The 21,720-nt window shown below is 41.7% G+C and overlaps 1 protein-coding gene across 2 annotated transcripts in view; it reads left to right on the top strand.

Annotated features, from left to right (window-relative positions):
- Positions 1-21,720, top strand: part of DCDC2 (doublecortin domain containing 2) — a gene marked incomplete at its 5' end in the record, with an annotated part of 125,250 nt that overhangs the window by 86,114 nt on the left and 17,416 nt on the right. The window contains one exon of one of the 2 annotated variants that reach the window (XM_080709835.1): positions 21,172-21,272. In XM_080709835.1, coding sequence (XP_080565961.1) covers positions 21,172-21,272 — 101 coding nt within the window. Of the gene's footprint in view, positions 1-21,120; positions 21,273-21,720 lie in introns of both variants that reach the window. The other variant, XM_080709836.1, reaches the window with a different exon arrangement.

The raw sequence follows: 21,720 nt of genomic DNA, 5'->3' as shown, positions 1-21,720 counted from the left end.
TGAATAATTCTGTGTCTAGTTAATTGAGATGTGGTGCTTTGATTTTATGGCATTTTGTATAAGAATAAATCTTCAAACACACCACTTGAGTGTGTGGGTATTACTGGTGTTTCAGACATGGCATAACTATATATCTTTTTATATCTGTTACGGTGGATTAAATTGCTGTATAAAGTTTAAACTGCTCCATCAACAAAATTGAGCATTTTAATTATACATATATCTATATATGTGTATATGAAATTACCAAAGGCATGTAACAAATATCTTGAAGTCATTTTTTGAAAGGGAGTATTTTAATGTGCTCAGTGAATAATTTCTCTCTGCCTGAGAGCTACTGTTGTATCCTGGGAAATATTCAGAGGAGAAGATAAAATTATTTAGATTTGCAGTTTCCTGTCATGGGAGGTGAAGGCCTTTTTATTATTATTATTAATGTGATGGGAATAGTTCCGTTGCATCGTGTCTCTGCACAGCAGCCTGAGAACAACCTTTTCTTCACATAAATAATTACAGGCCTGTTTCTTTAATGTCTCTTGCCATTACTTCTCTCCTATCTTCCCTCAGCCACTTTCTAGAACTCTTCTCAGACACAGATTTCCTCCAGTGTGGACGAGAGGTGGGACAGGGTAAGGCTGGGTTGTGCCTGTCCCTAGGAAACCCAGGTCTGAGATGTGTGGAAAGGCTGGTGCCAGGAAAGAAGTGGATGCTTGTCCCTCCTTCCCTCTTTCCTTCCTTCCTCCTTTTCTTTCTTTCTTTCTTCCTTTCTTCCTTTCTTTCCTTTCTTGGATGGGGGATTGAACCCAGAAGCATTCTGCCTCTGAGGTACACCCGCAAGGCTTTTATTTATTTTTACTGTGAAACAGTACCTGGCTAAGTTGCTGAGGAGGTCCTCAAACCTGCAATCCTCCCATCTCAGCCTCCCAAGCACTGGGTTTACAGGTGCTCACCCCCTTGCCTGGCTCAGGTGGACAGCCTTTTAAAGGCAAACTCCTTCCATGTGGAAATTTGCGGTATCTTTCTCCAGAGAAAGCATCAACTTCTGGCAGGAAGTCTTGTCTTTCTTCACGACTCTGCTCACGTGTCCATAGTTCCTAGCCTGCTCTCAGCAAGAACATTTGGAATTGAGTGGTACCCAGGATGTGTCCCATCTGTGATGCGAGGGTGGTTGAGTCAGGCACGATCTCAGCAGGTTCTTGTGAGAGAGACAGGCAACCAGTGAGGGAAGAGAGACAGAAACAAGGCAGGTCAGGTGGCGAGGAGGGGTGGTGCTGCCCAGCACACTTCCCCTGCTGGCTGGCAATTCTCCGCTCCTGGACTTCTGCCAGAGTCCAGGGCACTCGGAATGGAACTATTAGAGAATCGGACTTCCCTCAAGAGGCTGTGACCCTGCCTCTCTCCTCCAGTGTCACCATCTCTCCTTGGATCAGGTATCACATCAGCCCTTGTGCAGGGATGCCTGGAGATGTGGGAATCTACCAGGCCTGGGTAAGGGAGAGATGTCCATGAAGTGCATAGTCCTGCTCTTGGGATCTTCATTAGCAGATGTTTAAAAGTCAGTGCTCTAAAATTACTTGCGGGAGCTTATAAATATGAATTTCCTGTAATTCGCATCTTAGACTAAGAACTCCTAGCCGCTGGATCACAGCTTGAAAAATACCCAAAATGCATTAGAAAAGCCTTTCTGTTTTAAAAGAGATTGATCCCACATTTACATAGCAAAAGAAGGCCATTAACTGGCAGGCAGTGAAAGCTTCATTCCAGAGAGCTCGAGAAAAAACTCAAAATAATTCACTTCTACCCAGGCCATTTGACGACTCTTAGACTTTTCCTTACAAAATAAAGTGAAATGATACCGCCTGCTGCTTAAAATCCCCAATTAATGCTGCAAAAATTGCCTTCACTTAAAAAGCCAATGTGTAAACGTCTCCGAGCACGGTGTAGGCGTTTCTTCAAATTTACTGTAACCTTTGGCTCCTGTCTGTGGTAGGAAGAGCCTCCCAGATCCCCCAAAGAAGCCAGAACTGATTTCCCCTTAATTATCGTAGCACAAAACTCCTTTCCGTTCATTAGGTTCAGTTATTCAAAATACGGAGAATGCGCCTGTCATCTGCAGTTGTGTGTGTTTAGTAGAATCTATGAGAGGAGATTAGCGACGATTGCCAACAATCCCCCTATGAGTTACAACAAGGGTGCTTGGGCGGAGAAGATGGAGGGGGTGGCAGGCTCTTTTAAGATTATAGCAGGCTGGAGAATCACCACCGTTCAGCAATTTTAAATCAGAGAGAAACTTCAGGTGTGTCCCCTCTTCCTCCCTATCTCTGTAGTCAGGTTAATCAGAATTTCTGAGAGGTAAGCCCCTCAGACAGCTCTGCCGTGTCCCTCCTGTCCAGCGGGTTAATCAGGGCTGTCAGATGCGAACACTTGGCAGGAAAGGGGCGGCTGAGAAATGGGCAGGCAGGCGCCCTTTGCAGCCTGTGCTGACAACAGAACCAGCGGGCCCAGCTGCTGTTCCAGGGTCCTGCAGGTATGGAAAGAGCTGCCTGTGATGATCGTGCTTGGTGTTTGCATGGTGCCGGGAGCTCCTGGCAGATAGGACCCGTGTGTGCCCAAGACTTCAATCAGCTAACAAGGCACCCCACCTGTGTTACCGCGCCATCTCCCTCCTCCTCGATATTCATCTTGGAGGGCTGGCCTGTTTAGTTAGGTCCCTCGTCCTCCTCCAGTGCTTTGACTTATTTCTAGTTCCTACCTGGTTCCCTCTCCTGCACCTCTAGTCTCCGCATGTCCCTGGACCCCGTCTTCCCTGTCTGACGGTCCAGCTCCCCCGTTGCATATGTGATGTGATGTCATAGGATTGTTAAAGGTAAGGGATTCTGCGTTCTCCATGGTGGCTTTTTCCAGCGCTGTCTTCCTTTTGTGCTGACTCAAGTGCCTGTTACCTGAATCATCTTTCAGCTCCTGCTTCCTCCTGGCTGCTCCCTAGGGATCTGGGATGTCAGTTTCCAGGGGATCTCTGCAGCCAGTTTCCCCCTCGAAGCTGCACTCCCCCGTGAGTGGTACCCCTGGGGTGCTCAGCCTTTCCTCTCGCTCCCTCTCATCTGCTCTCCACACTGTCACAGACTTGATCGGAGACACACACGTTATCCTGTCCTTCTGGCTCACAGGTGGAGTCTGTTTTTCTTGGCATGTGTATCTTGTCTCTGGTTTCGTTCTTTACGTTCATGCAGGGGACGGTCCTGCCGCCGAGCTTGTGTGGACCCCTCTGGCATCTGCTCAGATTTCTGTTTCTCCTCCTCCTTCTTTTTGTGGTACTGGGGATTGAACTCAGAAGGATTCTACCTCTGAACTACACCCCCACCCCAAGCCCTTTTTGTTTTTTGTTTAGAAACAAGGTGAAACCTTCATTCAGCCTAGTCTCAGAGTCCTTCTTTTTTTTTTGCAGTACCTTTAGCCTTTTACACATACCTTTGTTTTGGCCTCTATTACAAAGTATTTTATGTCTTGCCAACATGACCTATTTGAGACCAGAAATTGTATCTGTTGTCCATGCTAGTACAACTCTTGGATTATGGGAAAAGGAGGTGAGTATCAGTGAAAGTTTGAATTGATGGACTTTCATTTCTTAGAAGACAAATCTACTATAGGCAAGTATTATTTTATTTTATTTTATTTTATTTTATTTTATTTTATTTATTTATTTTGTGTGGCACTAGGGATGGAACCCAGGGACATTCTACCTCCAAGCTACACCCTCAGCCCTACTTTTCTTTTATTCTTTATTTTGAAAAGGGCCTCACTAAGTAGCTGAGACTGTCTGTGAACTGCGATCCTTCTGTCTCAGCCTCCGAAATGCTGGGATTACAAGCATGCACCACCATGCCTGGCTAAGTACTTTGTTTTAAATTTTCTTCCTCCTCCTCCTCCTCCTCCTCCTCCTCCTCCTCCTCCTCCTCCTCCTCCTTTTTGTGGTACTGGGGATTAAATACAGAAGGATTCTACCTATGAACTACACCCCCAAGCCCTTTTTATTTTTTTGTTTAGAAACAAGATCTTGCTAGATTGCTGAGGGTCTCATTAGGTTGCTGAGACTGGTCTCGAACCTGCGATCCTCCTGTCTCACTCGCCCAAGTACTGGGATAACAGGTATATGCCACCATGCCCGGCTAAACTTTTTCTATCATTATGTGGTGCCAGACAAACAAGTGACAAAGACTCAATACTTCTAGGCTCATTTTGGGTTGAGGGTGTGAGCACTCCCTGGCAGGAGTGAGGCATGCAGGCTGATGCACCTCCTGTGAGTGTTTCCCGGGGATGTGCGGCAGCAGGGCTCTCTGTGTTATGCTTTGGTGTAATAACCTGTATTTAATGCATTGGTATTAATGGGAGCACATGATTTCAAAACAAGAAATCAATTGCCAGGATTTTTTTTTTTTGGGGGGGGATTAATTTAGTTGGAATTAGGTAGCCATAGTAGAAAGCACACAGCAGTTTTAGACCTACCACAGAGCTGCGGTCTGAGAACATTGGATTTGCAGTCGTTGCTGTATGATCATATAGGCAAAACTTTTTGAGGTTTTCTTTAGGTGATGTATAGAATATGAATAAAGCCTGGGCTCGCCAATGTAAGAAACTTCACACCAGTGAATCAAAGAGTTGAACGCTTTGCATGACTGACCGTTGGGGCTGTGGTGAGGGAGAGACCGGTTATTCGGTATGGTTGACTCCGTAGTCAAATGTTAAAATCAGTTTTTAGGACTTCTTTGTGAACTTTCTGTCCATCTGCATATACATCTATATGTCTATAGACACAGATATCCCACATATATGTTAATATGTCCATACAAACATGGTATGCACACATGTGTATATTTATTCAATGAGACTGCACGTTTTTGTGGCAGATGATAGTAGTAGCATCATAAGAGCCCTCTAGGTGTTCATTGAGGTCAACATGTAGAGTACCAGGTACGTAGCAAGCTGTGAAAGTTCTATTGGTGTTGAACTCTGGCATCCCTCTTTTCAAAGACACGGTTTCCGTCTTGCAGCATTGCTGGTCTCTCAGTCTCTCCTCTCACTTCTCCCTCTGTGTCTTCTCAGCCTCTTCACTCACCCCTTAATCTCTTCTGCCTCTCCTTCACTGTCAAGGTCTCAGGGTTTGCTCCTGGCTTCTCAAGGTGACACAAATCCACACTCATTGTTCTGCAGCCTCATGCTCTTCCCCAGTACAGCTTAGGTCCAAGTTGTATCCGGAGTGGCCTTTCTAAAGCTCGGATCTCAACCTGTTCCTCCTCTGCATCCTCCCAAGCTCAGGACCAACTCCTTCACTTGGTTGAAAAAGCTCCCTCCACTCTCAGCCCTTGTCTCCCTCAGCCCCTCCGCTCACTCCGTGCTTCTCGTGTGAAGTTCCCCAGACACACCTGACCAGGTCGGCTCTGCAAGTGTGTGGCCTTGTGTGGTACGGGTGCCTCTTTCTTTCACACCAGCTTGGGCATCATCTCCTCTCTCGCCTTTCTCCTCAGGTGTTCAGGGTCTTGGCCTTTGGATGTTGCTGTCACCCAAGCAGATGTTCCTTAGGTCACTAGAAGACTTAGTGTGCTGAGCACATGCAGCTGTTTCCTGGGAGCAAGGACTCGTCTCAGTCTTTGCATCCTCCAAAGCATGGAAGCTCGGTAGAGTTTGCAATCAGGGAAGAAATGAATGAATGAAACAGTCAACCAGTGAAATGCTTGTGGATGGTAGAGCTGGATGGGGAGCCCATTCCTGGTGAATTCCGGTGATACCAGCTCCATGCTACCCCTGCCTCTCAGGGAAACACTTTCCAGAGCTCTCTTTTTGTCTTTCCCAAGAGGGCTGGTGAGAATCTGTGCTCCCTGGGCACCTATGAATGATCCCCATCATTGAACTTCTCTATGATAAGAGGAAGGTCAAAGACAACATCAAGATCCATTAATGCTGGAGATAGGAGGATCCCTGGCAGAAGCCTCAGCCACTTAGAGGAACCCTCAGCAACACAGTGAGACCCTGTTTCAAAATAAAAAATAAAGTAGGGCTACAGGGCAGCTCAGGGTAGAATGTCCCTGGCTCAATCCCAAGGATCCTTCTCCAAAAGGCCAAACAATAAAACCAAAAATGACTAATTCATTAAAAACAACAACAACAACAACAACAACAACAACTACTACTACTACTACTACTTTACACCTTTATATTTCAAGGTGGTAAAGCCCAGCACAGTGAAGTTTAAGAACAGTTTTTACTCTTAGGCCCTTTCAAATACATAGTAGTTGGAACCGTTTTCTTTCTCTGATACTTTTGCTTTTCTTTTTCAGCGCTGTTTGTGGTTACATAGACAAGCATGGCTGCGATTGCTAGCTGCAAATCCTCAGACACATGCTGTCATTCAGAAAGAGCCTGTTTGGCACAATCCCCATGCAGCGCGATTTATGTCTTCTTTTTATAGGCTGATAAATTCAGAGAAGCGAGTCAGATGTGCAAAACATTTATATGAATTGTTTACTTAGCACAGAAGTTTCTGTTGGGGATGGTCTGTGGCTTAGGCACAGATTCAGTTTTTCTTTCCCAGCATGCAGCACCTTTAACAATTCAAAGGCCTCTCCCAAGTGAAGGTGAAATGGGTGCAGCCTGCATGAGGCTCATACAACAGATAAGTTGGGAAAGTGAGGGAGGATGACCAAGGCACAAAATAAGGGTTTCTGGATGCTGCTTGGAGCAGGAGCTGCAAAGCAACACTGTGTTTTCGGGAGTTGATCCTGCTCACCATGTGTAGAAGTGCCAGCCCTCTGTGCTTCCTCTGGGACCATGTGAGACTCTTGCAAGATGTTTCATCATCTACTTTAAAATGCTCAGGTTACAGTGTACTTAAGAACGACATGTGGTGCGTTGAGATGTAAAGTTGGAAGGTGCCAGTAATCATAGACTTGTATTCATAAAGAAGTCAGTTCACTTGGACAGGGTTTCAATGATGTCATGAACTCTCTCTTAGAAACTTTCCCCAAAAGTTTTCTGATAGAGATTTGCCAGGTTCTATTTAAACCCACCCGTGGAATTCATTAATGTGTGTTAAATTCATTTGGTCACTGATTTTTGGAAAGGGGAAAATAATTTTTACTCCCACATATACATGTGAAAATGTACACTTTAATTAGTCTTTTTTTCCCTGAAAGTTCAGCTTTTGCTCAAAAAGGGGAATGTGTATTCAAATAAGTAAATATGATTGAAAATAAAAATGTCTAATTATGATGGATCTTGGTGACTTCACTGGTTTTTATTCAATTTCTTGATTTTTTAAAAAAAATTTTGTATTCTAGTTTATTCTATTTCCTTGTGGTTTATATTTCCTTGTGGATTATATTATATTTATAGCTCAACTTGGTGTTTTCTCTTTATTTTTAACTATGTTTTCAATGAAAAGGAATATATATATATATATATATATATATATATATATGTATGTGTTTAGGACTATCTAAGAAAAACAGATGTTTTTCAAAATTCTTTACCCTGAAATTAAACCTCTTGCTTTTCACTCTTGAGCTAAGAATGAAATTGTTATGGATGTTCTCATACTGTGTGTTAGTGCCTGTTACACTCATATCCCATATTAACATTTTTATTTCCACGGGGATTTCTGATATAATCAGGTATTAAACCTGTGGTTATTTTGGCAATTATGCCTTTTATGGAAGGATTCCAACAGCTAAACCCTAAGTTAGGAAAAAATATAGTTTTACTTCATCTGGAAAAAAAGTTATCCTAAAAAATGGTTAGAAGATTCAATCATAGGCTAAAATTTTTAAATACAAGCCAAGTCCTTGGCATTCTGTCCATTAAAAAAAAAAAGTTGAAACTTTTTTTTTTTCTCTCCCTCCAAAGCACACACCAAACTTATTAAACTCATGTCTTGGGTTCTATGCACAAGTTGCCAATGGTTCTCTCTTAATCCTCCAATGATTAACTTCTTACCTGGCCCTAAAATTTTGATGTATTTTAAAGAGCATTCTTTCTCACTTTTTCTCATTTGTCTACTCAGTGTGAGCTCACACCTAGTCCTCCTGTCTCCCAAAGCCCCTTCGTCCTCTGTGTCCTGCCACTTCCATTTATGATTTTCAAATTTGTTTCTTCTCACCTATAGTTTAGAGCCAGCCTGGAAAAAGCCCAAAACACTAGTTACAAACCATGAATTAATGTCACAATCCACTAATGGGTCATGACTGAGAGATGAGAACACACTGGAACGCCATTAGCAGTGCAGACTCCTGTGTCAGATTGCTGTATAGGAAACTTGCTTTCTCGGCTTGCTAGCCAAGAACTTGACAGTCTCTCCATTTCTTAGGTGTGAAATGCAGGTAATACTAATAATTATTTCATAAAGTTGTTATGGGCATTAAATGAGTTAACACATGTAACACACTTTGCATGGTATTTACCATAGGTAGATAAATTTTTAGGTTTACCAATATTTGTGTTATACTTTATCTGGAACTATAATAATATTTTTAAATGTTAAAATATTTTGAATAATATTATATTTGTATATTATTTTTTATTATAAAGTATATATCTAAAAATATTATAATGACCAAATAAATATTAATTCACATTATATGTAATACAAGGGAAATGTTGAAAATTATAGTTTAATGAAAAATCCAATGAAAGATTGCTAAATTTCTTTCCCTACCAAGCTGAAAATAGGGAAGATAATTTGTATTTCTCAATTATCAGTCAAGAAAGTCAAGAAAGAAGCAAAAATACCCGAAAGATACCATTTCCAAATTTAGGAAGCAAGAATTATTCCTTTGGGATGAAATCAGGACAGTGACGAACTCCAGTTATAGGTTAAAATGTAAAAGAAGAATATTTTCTATCTTTGCTAAAACATAGCATACATACATTTAAAGACCAAATTCATACATGATAGTGCACATTGAATGAGTGCAGAGCCTGGTGGCTGCCCAGTCAATATCTGTTGTTGGAACATCAAATCAAAGTGAGAAAAGTGCTGGCTGTTTTGTTTTGAATTTTCTCCCTTGATAGTTTCATAACGAACAGTGCCATTTTATGGCCCAGGTGCACACTTCTATCATTAGTTTAGGCTATTGTGATCTCTTTTCCCATTGATGGCTCAACATTTTATGTTTACATAAACTACACACATATGGGCATATCTGTGGTTAAGGAACCATCTCAACTAGAGTTCAATAGAATTGTTTAAATGACCATGGCATCTATTGCAGGGAAAAATATCTTACAAAAATATTTTGTTTTTATCAGCTGTTTATTGACATCAGTTCCTAGAATTGTAGACTTGAAGCATACCCCAAGAAGATATGCTAAAGTGAGTACATTGTAATTTCCATTTGATGTCAGGATGGAAGATTAACTACTGATCAAAGCTAAGTTATATCTTAGCAAGGCATCAGCTTTGATAAAATTTTATCATTCTCTTAAAAATTACTATGGCTGCTCTATAAACACCGGAAAGGCTCAGATTCGAGAGATCTTACTTTGGTTGTCTAAAGCAAGTAGAAATATGCTAATTTGCAAAATGCTAAGACAAGTTAAAGATGCCTTCACTCAGATTTAATGAGCAATTCAGGCATATTACCCGTGTCAATTTGATTAGGATGAAAAATAATCCCTTTATCCACAATGACTTGACTGATTTGCATATTTTCACTGTAAGTCACTTTACCTTAAGTGAAGACCACTGGCACCTGTCTCAGAGTCAGATAAACATTGGAAGTAGTTACTTGTTTATACCTACAGTAATATCACATTAAACACATTATCGTAAAACATATTATCACTAACAGTTGAAAGTTGAGTGCTGCAGTCTTGGATTATTAAAAACTGTAATTTGATAATAATTGAGATTAATAACTAACTTTCAAAAATGCATATTTAGTCCATTTTTCTATTTATATTTGAGCTAGGTATTTAATCCTTTAAGTATATGCTGTACATATAATTCAGAAACTTTTTGGAGAAGGATTTCAATCTTCTCCCTTGAGTTTATCAACTGCAGAGAGATTTTGAACATTTATGATCCTGGTTTGCCTTTAGATTCTGTTTTTTTTAGATTTCTTGTATAAGTTCTTAATCATCTTCTGAAGCTACAGAGTCTTATTTCTCTATCTGAAATGAGTATTAATGACTATACTAAGTAGATGACATTCACTTAAGTGTCAGGTAGAAAGTGGTCCAGGGCTCTGATGGCCTGTAGATTTCTCTCCTTCTTGTCCTATCTGTTTCCCTGCAGTGGATGACTATGCTGGAATTCATTGAAGTGTTTTACCTAAGGATTAAACTCCAATAAATGTCTGTGTCATGAGAATGATGGGTATACTCGTGAAGTACACTTCCATCTACATTTATGCTTTCAAGATTCACTGTTTTGTTTTAACTTGGCCATGGCTGAATGGGAACTGTTTGGGTTTCTGCAGGAATATTTGGCTTTCATGGGACTTGCTCGTGCATTAGGAACACAGCCTTGGCAACAGCTTTGAGGTTGACATCTGTGATAAATTCACTGGAAGGCAGGAGTAGGAGACACGGGCTTCCACCCCAGCTCTCATTCCTTCTGATCTCCACATCCCTGGGCCTCTGAGTTGGGTTTTGCAGGGCTGTGGACTCTTTACAGCCAAACGTTTCGAGTGAGTGGCCTCTGAAGTCTGTCTTTACTTCTTTTTTTTTTTTTTTTTTTTTTTTTACCTTTTTCTCTGTCCCTCTCTTTCTTTGAAACTGGGGATTGTGCCCAGGGGCATTCTAATGGTAAGCTATACACTCAGCCCTTTATATTTTTTATTTTGAAGTTGCAGAGATTGGCTTTGAACCTGGAGGTAGCTGGGTCAGTCAGAATTAAGAACAGAAATCGTGCATTTCAGTCCATTTTTTTAGGTATCTCCAAGTCCCTGGGGTGGAAAGAGGAAAAATTCAATTATTCTAATGAATTAAAACTCATTTGTAGTGTAATTTTTTTTGGGGGGGGTTTGGGGGTGGAACCCAGAGGCATTTGACCTCCGAGCTACTCCCCCTGCCCAATTTTTTATTCTTTGTTTTGAAACAAGGTCTCACTGAGTTGCAGAGAGCCTCACTAAGTAGCTGAGGCTGTCCGCGAACCGCGATCCTCCGGTCTCAGCCTCCCGAATGCTGGGATTACAAGCGTGCGTCACCACGCCTGGCTGTAGTGTAATTTTTATAAGGATAGAAATGAAAAAGTAAAGTTTTATATACTTGTTGGTTTAGGTGATCTTAATCATTGTCAGTCTCACATATCTGAAAAAGACTTCAGAGCTGGGGGTGGTGGTACATGCTTGTAATCCCAGCATTTGGGAGGCTGAGACCGGAGGATCGTGGTTTGCAGATAGCCTCAGCCTCAGCTACTTAGTGAGACTCTCTGCAACTTAGTGAGACCCTGTTTGAAAATAAAGAATAAAAATCAGGGCAGAGGGTATAGCTCGGAGGTCAAATGCCCCTGGGTTCCATCCCCAGGAACCCCCCCCCCCAAAAAAAAAAAGACTTCAGAAATCATTTTAAAATTTATTTAAGTCAGAAAGAAAGGCATTGTGATTTATATATATTATAAATATATGCTTTGCTCCTTTTACTTTGAGTAAATTTCTGATTTTGATGATACCCTAAAACATCTATATCTAAGAGAAATAAAATATAAATGTAGAGATAAGAACAAAATTGCCCATATTTAGGGGAAATCAATGATAATAATCCTACTTTTGCTTTCTCTCTATACTTAGAATATTTTGTTACATCCACTTAAAGTTAAGATCAAATACCTGTGGTGGTTAAAATCAATTCTATGCAAATATTTAATAGTCAAATTTATATATCAGTTTCATAACAAATGATACTTAATACCCTGGAGTGGGAGTCAGGCAGTGGAAAGAAGCCAGGTGTTTTAAACTGTGGTTATAAAAATTTCAGCCCATATAAGGATATGTATGGATAAAGTCAAATTCATGTAGCATTATAAATTGCTAAGAAAATGATGTGACATTCTTATTCCTGTAGAATTTTTACTTGAGCTTATAGGACACGATTAACTGATTGAAAGACATTTGGGATTTGTCACTGCACCAAATAAGATGCACTCAGAACATTCACCGTCATTGACTAGTTTTTTTTTTTTTTTCTCTGTGTGTGTGGTATTGGGGATTGAACTCAGGCTTGTTACCTCCAAGCTATACCCCCAGCCCTATTTTATCCTTCCTTCCTTCCTTTCTTTCTTTCTTTCTTTCTTTCTTTCTTTCTTTCTTTCTTTCTTTCTTTCTTTCTTTCTTTCCTTCCTTCCTTCCTTCTTTCTTTCTTTCTTTCCTTCTTTCTTCTTTCTTCTTCTTTTTTTTTTTGCAGTACTGAGAATGGAACCCAGAGGCATTCTACCTCCAAGCTACACCCCCAACCCTATTTTTTATTCTTTTATTTTTGTAACAGGGTCTCACTGAGTTGCAAAGGGCCTCACTAAGTAGTAGCTGAGGCTGTCCACAACCATGATCCTCCTGTCTCAGCCTCCCAATTGCTGGGATTACAAGCGTGTGCCACCACACCCGGCTGGGAGCTGATTTTTTGATGCTAATGTTTTGCTTTACATTTGGTTTAACATTTTTATTAGGCAGCCTCAGTAGTACATCAGGGGAAACCTATGTATATAGTTGCAGTCAACTTCCTTGCTCACAGAGAGAGCTTCCAGTTAATAGATATCTAAAGATTTTAATGAAAGCATTTAGAATTGGTCATCTCAATGTTACCTTTTCTTCTTATTTATCCTGATATATCTCAAACAATTTCAAACACTACATGTATCACAGTATGATAATATGCTGTTTAAGAATAATTTTTAATAATTCAGGCAGGAGAGCAAGATTGTTGGCCTTACTACATGTACTTAAATACATCAGTTATAATTTGATAAGTTTTTTATTGGAGGAAGTTAGAGATCTGTAGAGATGTTAAGTTAGCGTTGCTAATACATCAAACACGCTTTCGTTTCTACTGTTGTAGCTGCAGAAAGGCTGGGAACACAAGAGTATGTGCTTCATGTTTCAGAGGGGGAAACAGATTCATAGTTATTATGAACAACACAGCGATGAGATGGCTTCCCTACCTCAGCAGCTCTGCTTTCATTTTTTAGGCAATAAAATTCATAAGGGATAAGTGAAAAATAATTGAGGAGCATTTTTATTTATTTATTTATTTTTACCAGAGTGTTTGTTTTTGCTTTACTGTGTAATATACACTAAAATGTCTATTCATGATTCAAAGAAAAAAAGATTAGAGCCGGATCTGGGTGCAGCGTGCATCCAAGCATTGAATTTGATCCTTGGTGTAGTAATTGAATGAGAGCAGTATTGTGTATCAAATTTATCCTCACTTTTTAGTTTGTTAGCGAGTAGCTTCCATTACAAAGGTTTTAGGGAAGGGAAGACTGGAAATAGCTAATCCTCTTTCTTTTGTCAGACATGTGGGTGTCTGGGGGGTGGTGGTGGTGGTTTGCATTTTTTAGGGGAGGGAGAAAGAGAAATGATAACACCTGAGGAAGAAAAACAAAGGGCAGAGGGCTCAAAGGAGGGTTTTCTGGTCTTTACCTTATCAGCAGGAGGAACAGTGAGTGTCTGAGCAGCTGCCTCGCCCAGTCCAGCCCAGCCGGCCTCTGCTGGCCTCAGCAAGGGCGGTGGTGGCTATTGCCTTCATTTTTGGGGTACCATTCCTTATATACATGTGGTATATTAATTTCCTATTGTTGCTATTTCCATTGCCAACAGTCTCAAACCCCTCTGCCCCCGAATTATTGGCTTAAAATAGTACAAATCTATTTCTGGAGGACAGAATTTCAAAATGAGCTCCACTAGGCTATAAAGTCAAAGTATCTCAGGGCCTCTTTCCTTCTGGAAGCTCTAGGAGGGTATTGGGGTTCTTGCATCTCTGGTTTCTGGAAGCTGCCCACACTCCTTGGCTTATGACCCCTTCTGTCTGCAAAGGCAGAAATGGCGGCTCAATTCTTTCTTATACTGTATCACTCTGGCTCTCATTCTTCTACCCTTCTCTTTCACTTAAAAGGGCCGTTGCCATTGTAGTGCATCCACCTGAAAAACCCGGAGGTATCTCCCATCTTAGGGCCAGCCGATTAGCCCTTAGCTCCTCTGTAATCTCGCTTCTCCTTTGCTGTGTAGTCAGCATATTCACGGTTTCCAAGCACTGGGATGTAGGCATCTATAAGGAACCACTTTTCTGCCTTTGACACATAAATGAAAGGTCGATCCCCTTGTAGATTGATTGTACTTTGATCTTTTTTTTTCAAATCCCATTTTTCTTTTCCGCATCCTCCTTCTAATGCTGTACTGCCAAGTGTGGCTGGACTGGGGCAAAACCCCATAAAAGCATGAAGAATGAATAAATCAGGATAGTGGTTTTCAAGTTCTTGGCTCCTTACGTTCTGTCTCAATACAGCAAACCATTTTTTTTTGTGTGTGTGTGTGGTGGTACTGGGGTTCCTGGAAGCCCTTCTCCCTCTGGGCTACACTCCCAGACCTATTTTTTATACTTTTTTATTTGGAAATGGGGTCTCTTAAGCCAGCACGGCTGGCTTCGAACCAGCGCGATCCTCCTGTCTCCGCCTCCCAGGCGCGGGGATTACAAGCGTGCGCCACCGCGCCCGGCCTACAGCAAACCTTTTTGACTGCCCTCTCTTCATCATGCAACAACCCTCTCCTATATTCTCCTCTGCACTGAGCTCCAGCGGTGGGGAGGGAGTAGTGAGGTGTGTGGACAAGCCCCCTGCTCTCTTGGAACTTGTACTTGGGTGGAATGTAACAAATGGAATCACCAGACAAACGAATGAACATAAATATCAGCCAGTAATCAGTGCCAGGCAGAGAACTGAAGTAGGGCAAGAGGGATGCCTGGGTCATCGCTGGCATCAGAATGAGGAGGGTTGCCCGAGATCTGAATAACTAGGAGTAGTTATTGAAGGAAGAAGAGGAAAGAAGATTCCAGGAAGAGAGAGCATAAGATGTAACGAGCCATAAGGTAGGGGGAGGTGGTTGTAGTGGGAGTTTAATGGACAAGGAGAAGGTGATATAAAATGCAGTTTATAAGCAACTTCACCACCAGATCTTTATAAGTCTTCATAAGTCTTCATCAGTAAGGACATTCAATTCAGTCATGGGAGGATATAATGTTGGAGAGCTTCTTAGCTGTAGAATGGGTTAAATTTTTTCATCATCTATTAATATCATGTGACTATCACCTAGAAGATGAATAATAGGACATGAGTGGAAGAAGTGGGATGCTTATTTGTAAGAGGATACAGTAGCCCATCCAACAAATAATGGTGACTACACTAAGTTGGCAGTAGAAATAGAAATACATGCATGGATTTGGCATGCATTTTTGAAAAAGAGTGAACTAACAAGATTTAATGATGAAATGGATGTAAGGAACAAGGGCAAGAAGGAACTAGGGTAATTCCCAGATTTTGCAATTGAGTGGTGGGGAAGGTGGAGAGCATGGGGTATATAAGCAGTGTAGAGTGGGAAACCAGAGTCCGTTTCCTAGCTCTGTGTAGGCCAATGTTAATGTTGAGATGTCTGCCAGAACCCCATGGTGAGATGTTGAGTTAGGCAATCAGAGAGACATATATGTTTGGGGATCTATGAAGATCCCAAGGCTGGAGATATATCCTAGAGAATTACTGGCATATGGACAGTGTCCAAACTATGGTCTCGATGGCATTACCTACAAATAGGGTAGGTAGAGAAATGACCCATGATGCAGCTTTAGGGGTGGTCCAACAGGTAGGAGTTGAACAGGATGGACTATCAGGGAGACGTGGGTGAAGATGCTGGTGATGCTGGTGAATCCAGAATAGTGAAATGGAGAGAGAGAGAGAGAGAGAGAGAGAGAGAGAGAGAGGGAGGAAGAGAGAGAGAGGAGAAAAGAGAGAGAGAGGAGAGAGAGAGAAGAGAAAAGAGAGAGAGAGGAGAAGAGAAGAGAAGAGAAGAGGGAGAGAGAGAAGAGAGAAGAGAGAGGAGAGAGAGAGAAGGAGGAGGAGGAGGAGAAGAGGAGGAGGAGGAGGAGGAGGAGGAGAAGGAGGAGGAGGAGGAGAAGAAGAAGAAGAAGAAGAAGAAGAAGAAGAAGAAGAAGAAGAAGAAGAAGAAGAAGAAGAAGAAGAGTTTGTTTTAGAAGCTGCTAAGAGACCAAGTGAACGAACCTATAGAATGATCATTGTTAACGGTTGTTGATAATTTTGGCAAGAAAATTTTGCTGCTGCAAGAGTAGATTAGAAAGAGTAGGGAAAGTGTGGGGCTGAGGGATCGAGGCAGGGATCTCAGACAGCTAGAAACTAGGTGTTCCACAAGGGCGGCAGAGTTGAAGATGAGGGATAATCGTCCTGTTATCACTTTAACCAAGAACCCAATTTCCTCACCAAAATTTACTTTGCTATGCTGTACAGGTATTCTGCTATTGTTCTTACTGTGTACAATTAATTTTAGGGGAAACAAAATTGCTAATACTTAAGATATAATTTCATAAGCAGTTGAAAATTACACTGATGCTTATGAGGAGGGTCTAGGAAGAGATTTTGAATGTGTGCAAGATGGTCAATGGCACAGCAAAAGTGTAGAGATGGGCAGTCTGTGGCCAAAAGGTCACTTGCCTGCTGATTTGGTGTGTTTTAATGAATATCCCAAGTGGCACCAAAACTATTTTCATGTCCCATTGATGGCTGAACATCTCTATTCCACGTGACTTATACCTTTGATGAGTTGTGGCTAGGATATCTGGTGTTGCTCGAGGAATAACTGCATAACCATTGCACATGATAATTGTGATTGTGATTTAAATTGCCAATTTAAATGAGTCATAATAATAAGGGGAAAAGGGTAAGATTTTAAAAATGTATGAATAATATGGTCCATTATAAAAAAGAACACTTTTGCAAATTTCCCAGGAAATTTCGCTATGCACGCAGGTGTTTTCAATTTTCAACATTTTTTTCTTTGACTTTTCCATGGAGTGTATCTTCAGTTATGTTTTGCCACGGCATCAACAGAAGGGGAACATATTCCATCACTTAAATTCTTTGCCATTGTAGTCTGGCTTTTTTTTTGGCAAATCTTTTGTGTCGAATGATGTTAACATTCTGATTTATGGCCTGATTGACTTTGGAACATTCACATTGGCCCACAGATCTTGGCTATGGTTAAACACTATACTCATACAAATTCTATTGCAAATAATACTCCCAGGCAATGCCAGAAGTTTGGTGTTTCTATAATGCTTTGTATTATTCAGTTTAACAAATACTTTCTCAAAACCTGTTGTGAGGCAGACATTGTGCTGAGACTCACAAAGACAAATGTGGTCTGGTCTGTGCCTGGAGGAGTCCAGGGTGCAGTGGGATAGGAGCTGAGTCAGTAAAAGAAACTGATAAAACCAAGTGTGATTTATGCATAAATAAGGCTTGTGTGATAATAAGTGTACAGGGGAGGCAATGCTTGTGTTTGGTTGTGGGCTTTGGGGATAGATTGGAGGCAATCCTCATGAAGACATGGACATTGACTAGGATTCATTGTGTGTAGACTGTAACATGCAGCCACCATAGGCTCAGAGCAGGGACAATGAGCTGGGCGGGAGGGAGGGCATGGGACAGACAGTGCTGCAGTTCTGTGCTTTGGTCCTGGCTGCAGGCGGGCTGGGATGGACATCACTCTATGTGAAGATGGTGTGTGGCAAGGTGGGGCTGAGGGGGTATTGAGGGAGTCCAATTGCTATTTGGACCAAGTTGTGGGGTGGCTTCTCCCCTGGGTGGTACCACTCAGATGCTCATAGCAAGATGGAGAGGGAAGGAGTCCATGAGGTTGCCATGGACATGAAGGAGGGGAAGAGCCTGGTGAAGAGGCTGGGGGGTTTCTTGAGTTAGTTGGATCAAAACTGGGAAGCTAGTGGGCCCAGGGGCTAGTTTGGTGGGGGGAGTGTGTGAGGAGGTGGGGCACCGGGCAGGGCGGGATTCAACTGGGGATTTGGCTTTTCTCTTGTTTCCTAAGGTAGTATGGAGATGCCGGCCACAGATGTGGAGAGAGAAGTGGCTCACGCCTGTGTGCTCTCCCTCCACGAGGTGCTGGGCTCTCAGAGAAGAGCCCTCTGACCTTCCCAGGTACGGCCACTGAGCAGCTCGTACGACACGGTCACTGGACATTAGTGGTCGAAAGTTTACTCTGCTCATTTAAAACTTCTGTTTCCATTAATTATGATATAGCATCACTAAATTTTATTATTTTCAACTAACATTGAATGGCGTGTTCATAGTATGATTTTAAAGTAAAAATGACATAAATTATATGTATAATATAATCCAGTGTGTGTGTGTGTGTGTGTGTGTGTGTGTGTGTGTGTGTATGAGAGAGAGAGGGAGGCAGGGAGAATTGTCAAAACATTACTTACAGTTACATCTGGGTCATGAGATCAGAAGGTCATGCTTGTTTATTTTTCATCTTCCAAGTTTTTAAAAATTCATGCATATTATATAAGCAATTTATAATAAAGTGCTTTAAAAGTATGTTTGCCCTAAAATTAATATTGCTCCACCTTTAATTTTTTTGTGTGTGTGGTACTGGGGTGGAACCCAGGGGCTTTTCTACTTCTGGGCTATACTCCCAGACCTATTTTACACTTTATTTGGAAACGGTCTTACTAAGTTGCTGAGAGCCTCACTAAGTAGCTGAGGCTGGCTTCCAACTTGTGCGATCCTCCTGTCTCAGCCTCCCAAGCACAGGGATTACAAGGGTGCGCCACCATGCCTGGTAGCTCCACCTTTAATGTTACGCAGCCTTTAGAGTGAAAATTAAAACCCTAGTGGGCTCTCTTCTGTCACATGGTAACTCTATAGCTGCCTTCTGTTTTGGGTCCCTCTTTATTCTCATGAATTCCTTTCTAACTTCTGTCTCTTGTTCTGTGTTGTTAAAAGAGATGGCTTAAACATCTCTGTTCACCACTTGGGAGCCAGCCTCTTCCCACACCCAAGGCAAACAGTTTTATCTCAGTATTCTCAATTCCTGCCACTGTACATTTGCCTCTTTGCAGTTTAAATCCTATGGCTACCATTTTCCATTCCAGTGCTCGTTCAATTTTATTATATTTGTTATCATCGATCGTATTTGCCTTTTCTGGTGGATTGCTTATTCTGAAAACACATTTGCAAACTCTTCACGGCTCTCTTTGGATATAGTTAAACATTTCATGGATTGTGGATCTAAGAATAGATTCTTTTGGTGTCTGTGGGTTTCTCTTTGTGGTATTTTTGTAAGCAAGTGTGACATTTGGATAAAAATGTCATCCTCAAAGTCATGAATATAAGTCGTAACTATAGTCTGCTGATTCTGATACCTGGCTGTGATTGTTGTCTTCTAAGGCAGTTTTGGAAATGAACGAGAGATGTGTCCGATTTCCCTCCCTCTTTCTTTCCCATCCTCACCTGGACAGGTCTCAGTCTATCCCCTACCTAATGCATCTCATCAGCTCGGTATCTCTCTCCATCTCGTGGGCCGGATACTACCTGAGGGAAGCTGCATCTCCTCCACCTCTTAGGGTATCACATTGGCTCACACGGCGCCGAGCATATAACAATGGTTCCCCCGCAAATGTAAAGATGCATCTCACATCTAATTAAGGGCGATGTTGTAACTTTGGCCATAAGAAGCATCATTACAGCAAATATATTAAATAATTGGGCTCTGGGAAACAGGCTTCTCTTACGCAGACAGAGGGGACTTTAAGGCAAAAGATAAAAACATATTTTCTCAACTAGAGGGGTAATCAAACACTGTAATAGATTACCAGGGAAGGAGGTGAAATTTCCATCCCTGGAGAGCCTTAAAAATTGGACAGAGCACACATCTGTGAGGACGGCTGGAGCATTAAACTTGTCTAGAGGCAAGTAGACAGAATGACAAATGGCCCTGTGATCCTTTGATTACTTGGCCTGGAGAAGAGAAGGCTGAGGGGGGACATTAAAATCACTTCAGATATGGAAAACAGCGATTATTGCTTTCCAGAGGAAAGCAAGTGAAAGGAGCTTAACCTGAAGTCTTAGAGATTTAGGTTACATTTTACGGTGAAGGACTTAAAAGTCATAGGTTGTGAAAATCTTGCAGGAATCTACAGAATAAATACCACCAATTGTTTGGTGCCATATGGAAAGCCAGCTCTGTGATTCTCTTGCACTAAAAATATTTTTTTTGTTTACATTACGCTGAATAAAGCTATTCTGGTATACTATAGAACGTATAGTATTCTCCTGTGCATCGCAGCTCTACATCATTCAGTGGGATTCAGTGTGATACAAACATACGTGCTTACAGCTCCGGGTGTATTTCCTGGGAAAGGACAATATCTAAAGGCAGTTTTGTTTTAAGGCACCAGGCTTCCTCACTGGTTGGTGGTTGGGAGGGTTCAACGGAGGTCCACATTGTCCTTCCTAGCTCAGTACTGTAGGTCTGGTGGCATGTCACTAAATTGGTAGCAAAGGTTAAGCCATGGTTCTAGCCACACTCTGTCCTGCTTGCTGGGCTGATCGTGTGGCTACTGTACCTTGCCTAGTGAAAATATGGAAGAACTGGGGGGATTGAGGTGGGGGCTGTCAAAATCCTATCACCCTAAAGGGAACTCAAACACTATTAAAAAGCAATCCTGCCGGGCGTGGTGGCGCACGCTTGTAATCCCCGCGCTTGGGAGACGGAGACAGGAGGATTGTGCAGGTTCGAAGCCAGCCTTGTTGGCTTAAGAGACCCTGTTTACAAATAAAAATATAAAAAATAGATATCTGGGAGTGTAGCTCAGAGGTAGAAGGGTTTCCCAAAACTCCAGTACCACCACCAAAAAAAAAAAAAAAAGCAATCTCAAATACTATTAAAAAGCAATCATTAGCTCAGCAATGGTAGTAAGACTCTGTTAAAATTGGGAAGGGCTGGAAGTGTAGCTCAGAGATAGAATGCACCAGCTGGGTTCAATCCCCAGTACAAAAAAAAAAAAAAAAAAAAAAAAAAAAAAAAGCAAGCATTTCACTGCAGTTTCAATACGCAGCCACACGATGTCACCATTGGACTTTGATTTTCACTGTATTTGTCTCACCAGATGAAGGAGTCTTCAAAGCTGGAACAGAGAGGTCTGAAACGCGGGGGGCAGCAGAAGTCCAAGAAGATGAGGACACGCAGGTTGAAGTTCCAGTGGACCAGGTACCCCCATGCCCGTACACGCGGTAGAGACCCACGGCTACCGCTTGTCTTTCAAGTTTCAAGTGTCGTCTGAGGCACTCGACTCCCATACCTTTAACAGTTAAATACTCTCAGGTGCGACCTTGAAAACAACAAGCGCCTTTCTTCTTCTGAGTTCTTCCTAGTATTTCCGCAAAGAATACCCCTTGGGACCGAACCTTTATTATGTAGAAAATAGTATACCTTCAAGAAAGAGCACAGAAGACCAAGGTGGGATGGAGTTAGGTAGAGATACAAAGGAGAAAATTTGATACAAAAGGAGCATTGGCTTGGAATTTTTTTTTTTTTTTTTATCTAGGAAAACATCCTTCTCCACCGAGAAAAGCATTTTTTTTTTTTAAAGAAATGCCATGATATTCTCTCCTTTAGGTCTTTGAAATTGCTGTGGTTGGAATTTGTTTCTCATAAA

Source organism: Muscardinus avellanarius (assembly GCF_963383645.1).
Source record: "Muscardinus avellanarius genome assembly, chromosome: 14".
Lineage (NCBI taxonomy): Eukaryota > Metazoa > Chordata > Mammalia > Rodentia > Gliridae > Muscardinus > Muscardinus avellanarius.
The sequence above is the reverse complement of the archived record's forward strand: the minus strand, read 5'-3'. Positions and strand labels throughout refer to the sequence as shown.